General features: G+C 40.9%; 1 protein-coding gene across 1 annotated transcript; it reads right to left on the bottom strand.

The window, feature by feature from the left end:
* Positions 1-221: 221 nt before the first annotated feature.
* LOC141651454 (uncharacterized) lies at positions 222-818 on the bottom strand. Its single transcript, XM_074459168.1, has one exon. It carries the CDS (start codon positions 816-818, stop codon positions 222-224), a length of 597 nt encoding a protein of 198 aa, XP_074315269.1.
* Positions 819-6,438: the final 5,620 nt, after the last annotated feature.

The raw sequence follows: 6,438 nt of genomic DNA, 5'->3' as shown, positions 1-6,438 counted from the left end.
ATCACTTTGTTCTTATTTCTTCTCTTCTTAATAGTATTATGAAAATAAGCACTATTAGCATCACCCTCCTTAACCCACACACTCTTTGCTTTTTGATAGAGGAAGCTATCCCTAGCACTGCTCATGAATTTAAGCTCCTGAGATGCCTCATACTCCTGCTGTAGCAGCTGCATATTTGTAGGGTCAATTCCTAGTTGTTTTTGCATCTCCTCAACTTTCTTCTAAAGAATTCTCGTAGACTTCTCAATGTCACTGAAACCCTCTCTATTCAGGTGGACCAGTCCAGATTTTAACCTTTTCAGATTTGTGGCTAATTTGTATAAAGGGGTGCCAGCAATGCTCCTGTCCCAAGACTGTCTCACTATAGGTAGAAACTCCTTGGAGCTACCCCACATGTTAAAGTATTTGAAACTGCTTTTACCCTGCATACTATTAGAACTTCTAACCAGGCATGGTGAATGATCAAACAAACCCTCAGGTAAGAAGTGAGCATACATGTCAGGAAAGTGATCACACCAGTCTTTATTAACAAGAAATCTATCAATCCTACAATAAATTCTCTCCTCAGGCCTTTGTTTGTTATTCCAAGTGTATAAGGACCCTATAGAAGCTATATCCACAACTTCAAAGTCTTCTATACATCTCCTAAATGGTTCAATCTCTGCTGAAGTAGTAGATCCACCAAACCTCTCATTTGCAGCCAGAACACAATTAAAATCACCAGCAATAGCCCACGGCCCTTGAATTTGACTAGCAATTTTCCTCAGATGATCCCACAGAGGAGCCCTCTCTTGGATCCCATTAAAAGCATATACCATAGTCATATAAAAAACTCCTTTGTCCAACAGAGATTCTACTTTCATATGAACAAATTGAGCATTGTACTCAATAAATTAAACTCTGAACATCTTAGGTTGCCACAAAATCCAAATCCTTCCCCCATTATGATATCCATTATTCGTAGAAATACACCACCCATTATTGAAACTATTTACAGCTTTAGTAAAAGCTTTCTTCTTTATCTTTGTTTCCAACAGACCAAATAAACCAACTCCTTTATTCTGTAAGAAAAAATTAATATTTTTCTGCTTTCCTACTCTATTCAAGCCTCTTATATTCCAGAAACCTATACTATCCATTCGAAACTATTGGAGATAAATTATTACCATGAGCTCCTATCTGCTACTTTGGAGGAGAAGATAGGACCTCCTTATATGAATGTGCTCCAAATTCCTCAGAGCTATAGCCAACAGCCTCATCAACTCTCCTAGTCATAATAGACAGTCTCTTAACTGGGGATTTATGAATGGTTGTACTCCTAATAGAAGCCCTACCAAGTATCTGATCAACCTGCAACACTTCACCAGGGACTGTTTACACTCCTAACTCCCCATTTGCTTTCTTGGTTATTGTCCTCCAGACTTTTTTAGTCACCAAAGGTCCCTTCTTTTTTTGCTCTCCACATTTGCACTGTGCTATGTCATGACCCATCCCTTGGCATTTGGTACATTTGATAGGCCTCCATTCATATTCTATATCCACTTGGAACACACTCCCTCTTTCATCTTTGAAAGAGATTGTGTTTGGAAGATGCTGGTCCACCACCATCTCAACCATAACTCTTGCAAAGCCTAATCTCGTCCTTTCCTCCGTGGCTTGATCACTCTTAACATACTCTCCCACCAACTAGGCAATTTTTGGCAAACCCTTGCCCCAGAATTTGATTGGCAAGTTATGCATTCTTATCCATGCAGGAACTATTTTCACATCCTCTTTCGACATTTCTAAGTCCTTAGTCCATGCCTTAACAATCATGGGCTTGTTATCAAAAAGGAAGTGTCCATATTGCAATACTTTCTCCTTCATCTCCATTGTTTTAAATCTTACGAGAAACACTCCATTTGGCAGAAAGGATATCTTATCAATATTAAAATTTGTCCAAATGCGCCTTATGAAGCCCTCAATCACCTCCCAGAATAGATTTGCTCCTAGGATGAAACATAGTACCGCCTGACTCAAGTATTCAATCTCTTCCTCCACATCCTCTGGTTGAATTTGCAGCATATCATCAGACTCTGTTTTTGCATCATCTTCCCCCTGAGTCTCTGTGGACAATGGGCCACGGGGCGCTTGGGAAACAAGCGTTTGCATTTGTTGAGTCGCCACCAATTTATTGTGGAAAATTGAAAACCGTTCGAATATCTCATGCCATGTCAAGACACAAAGTAGTGACATGAACACCAAGAACTCGTTACCCTTAGCATTCTATGTCTAGAATGACTCTCGTGGATGCCAATGAACACGGATGTTCACAGAGATCTGGAGTAAGGGGTGAGGGTACGTATTAGGAAGCTCTTTTGATCGAACACCTAATCCCGCCCGCCTCGATAGCGGCCTCTACTAATGATTAGGGAAGTTATTCATACTCGATATGTTGAAGGTTATATGCATGCAATGCAACATCCATTAGATTAATCCTAGCATGTGAGGATTTAACTAAGTCGGTAAACACGTAATTTAACATGCAATTGGGGTCGAAGTGAATGTTAGATTAATTACATGTGAACATACAAACAATACAATAATAAAAATACAATAATAAATACAATAAAGGAAAATTACAATAATTACATTGGATATATTGATTTATGTGGAAAATACATTTAAAACGGATAATTTGGGAAAGAAAGAATAAACGAACAGGAATTAGGCGATAATACGATTAGTAGTTAATTAATACGTAAACTAATATCTAGATCAAAGTAGAACGGGAGTTCAGAAATCAACCAGGAACAGGCGCAGCAGAGCTGCGTCCCTTGGAAGAGGCGCAGCAGTTGCTGCGTCCGTTCCTTGGCTCAGTTCTGGCTGTGAAGCCGAAATTGCAAATTGTTAATGTTCGTTGGTGATTTTAATGATCGATTATCGATATTTGACTCGGATGAAAGTGATTAGCATATTAATTACATGTGAATGAGTCATAAAAACGATAAAACATAGAGGAAATGAATGTGGATGAATTAATTACATGAATGAAAGATTGATTAGTGACATGGGTGAACTAAATAGGTTAAACATGACGAATAAATGAAGAATTAATGACGGATATGACAATAGACAGATGGAAATATATCAAAGATCGAATTCCAGAGAGTCAATATGAATGAATCGAATCTCTACAACCCGAATTGATTTTAATGACGAAAAACCCGCAAATATTGGTTATAAGGGATTTAAGTCGGGATTTAATGACGAATTCAATACTAATGATGATAAATAATATGTTAAATTATTGTGTTAAAAGAAACAATGAACAATTGATAACGAAACAAAACAATCGAATTATCAAAAGACGAAGGAAGAAGAAAGGAAGCAGGAACTGCGGCAGCCTCACGAAGAGGCGCAGCATGTTTGCGTCACTTTCAAGAGGCGCAGCGATTCTTGCGTCCTTTCTCGACGTCTGTCCTCTGATAATCCGTAAAAAGGGTTTTAAACATGGTTTTACAAATCGGTTTTTAGAAGTACTTTCGACATAAATCTTACATTAATGATACAAAAAGTAAATAACAATAAATAAAGAAGGATTTACACCCTCAGACATACATGTTTGACGAAACGAGATGAACTAAGTTTATGATTTAGTGATGCTCGACTCGAATGTAACGAAAGTGCCCTCGTAAGAGGAAAATGATTAAGATTAATTAAAGTTGATTAAGATTAATTAAAGTTGATTATGGTGGAGTTGGTCAAATTGGTCGGTCATGCAAACGAGGCTGGTACTCAGAAAGATCCGAGCTTACGTGGTCGAATGTTCAAGCACGTAGACTCCAAAAAGTAAGAACGTGGTCTAGAATGCAAAGGGAGAAGATAAGGGCGGACACTCGCGTGAGAAATATGAGGAGCGAAGACTCCTATTTATACTAATCACGTGAAGGAATTAGGGTTTTCGGAGAAACTTTGGAAGTGAATCTCGAAAAGATATGAAAAGATACGAAAAATACGCATAAAAGGACATGGGAAGAGGCGCAGCAGTCACTGCGTCCCTTGGAAGAGGCGCGACTCTGCTGCTGTTCCCAAGTGGTTTCCTCCTGCGGAAGAAAGATTTCCGTGTTTAATTTATGGAATAACGGGATAATCTTATTTTCCTTAATATTTTGTATGAATATTACGGGAAATTCTTTACCAAAGATTAAAAGATTGTGAAATATGGAATAGAAATATCCGGAACATTCCAGAACATTCTGACTCGGGATTTAACGATTATCAGAAAATGAAGACGATTTTAGGCCCGGACTCCAAATGTACTCTAATTACTATCAAAACGACCGTATCGGTGCGTAAATGACAACTAAGAGGTAGACATCAGTGTTTGAGGAATCACTTGACGATAAACTTACGAACTGTCACAAATCGTTCCGCGTACCAAACATGCGGCCCAATCATCACCGGGTGGTTTGCGGGAGGTGCAGAAATGAGGTATCTACAGAGCCCCCACTTTGACTGAGGCTTGGACAAGGCGAAAGTCAAAGTATAGCCATTAGGTCAATCGAAGATTACAACCTGACGACTATGGCGACGCGAGGCGGCTCTAGGGGTCTGAACCAAGGACCTGTCGTCGGGAACATTTTAGAGTATGTCGACTATCGGAGAGGGTCGTTTAAAGTCCATTAGACTATGTGAGGAGGCTCGCCAGCCATAAGAAGAGACCATACCTGAGACTTCTTTCTCGAGATGCTTCTGGAGGTGCGTGGGAGCTAAGGGTAAGCGTAGGAGCTAAGGTTAAGCGTAGGAGCTAAGGGTAAGACCTAAAAGATAAGTAAGGATTGTGCTAGGGTGTGGGACCCTAAAGGTAAGCATCAATGGGAAGGAGGCCGAATATAATTTCAACCTAAAGGGTAACTAAGGCTTGAGTGTAAGAACTCTGCCGGTCTGGGAACTTCTGGAGAACGACACCTTTATCGCACTCCGCGGGGAAACAAGAAATATCGTGGGTAGCAGGACACAGGCGGGAACTGCTGGGAGAAATCTGCTTGGGTCGTCTTCAAACAAACTTCGGAGGAACTTGAGAAGGATGATTGTATGTCGTGAACTCTCGTTGGGGAAACCTTATCAGGAACTTATCTCCATGTCTCGAGAGGGATTGTCTATCCGCTTACTCTCGCTGGGGTAATATAATGAAGGCGTGTCGAAACACCTGTCAAAGAATACCTGCTCGTTGTGACAAGCAAAGTCTTGGAAGCAGTAAATAATGTATGATAGTCTGCAGTTGGCTTAGAAATGCGGGTCTGAACGAAGAATAATCGTCAAACGGACCAAAAAAAGATAAAATGGCATTGGGGAAGAGGCGCACCAAAGATGGGCCCACAAATAACGAACTCATAACGATCTTTTGAAAATTCGTATGAAGGAAAGCTGAGGAAGAGGCGCAGGAAGAGCTGCGTCTCTTAGAAGAGGCGCAACACCTGATGCGTCTATTCCTGAGGGTGTCTTTCCTGCGTAAAAACGCGATGAAACAGGGGTTTCATTTCATTTGTTTCGAAACATAAAATCATCAATTTCTCTCTCAAATTTCAACCATTTCCGCCAAAATTTGATCGAAAAGCTTGCATCTGCCATGACTAATCGAGGTATGTATATCATTCTTGCATTAATCTTCTATAACGGACGAATTGGATCGACAAAATTTAGGGTTTTCAGCCCTAAAATGTCGAAAATTTGGGGCTTTTCCCCCAAATGATTTTGCCTTGTAAAATTGACCTTGTAAATGGTTAATTGGTAGTATAAGGATCATAACCATGTATTTGTTTCGAATTTTCGTTGAGTTTTGGGCATTTGAGTGAAATTGAGACGGTTTCACAGCTAGACCGTAAATTGCTTCGAAAATGGCCTTAGGATTGCCCATTTGCGATGAAACTTGATATTTGGAATCCTTGGATGATGGGTAAACTTCCTACCATCTCGGAATTTTGGTTTGTGACGGCTTTTTCAGGACACTTTTCTAGGGCATAATCGCCGTTATAACGAAATGCTGTCGAAATTTCGACTCGAACCCATGACTAGGCTTCAACTTAGGCTTGACTTAACCCAAATTACCACATGAGTGATCGGGTTTGTGGGAATATGGCTAAAGATGGCGAGAAAAGAGCGACTTCAGGGCTTCTAAGATTCGAAAATCCCCTAATCAAGGTTCGTCGTCACTTGACGCGGCCTAAAATTACTTTAACGTTGCAGGTGACGAGGCTTCTACTTCTGGGAGAGCTCCCATGGACATAGACACAGCCGTTGACGCTTCTCGTGCTCTCGAGGAGGCTTTTACTGCGGTTAGGGCAGCTGCTGAGGTTGCTGAGGACGAGGTCCTCGAGGAGGAGGAGGAGGAGGCCCCGAGGCGGGCCAACGTTGGGCGAGGCGGTCTTCAGCTGAGGGGAGCACCTGCGTGGGCTG

Source organism: Silene latifolia, chromosome 4 (genome assembly GCF_048544455.1).
Source record: "Silene latifolia isolate original U9 population chromosome 4, ASM4854445v1, whole genome shotgun sequence".
Classification (NCBI taxonomy): Eukaryota; Viridiplantae; Streptophyta; class Magnoliopsida; order Caryophyllales; family Caryophyllaceae; genus Silene; species Silene latifolia.
This window is presented reverse-complemented; position numbering and strand designations above follow the sequence as displayed.

Coding starts and splice junctions, on each gene's coding strand:
- LOC141651454 (XM_074459168.1), bottom strand. CDS start 818: ATGGTATATGCTTTTAATGGGATCCAAGAGAGGGCTCCTCTGTGGGAT.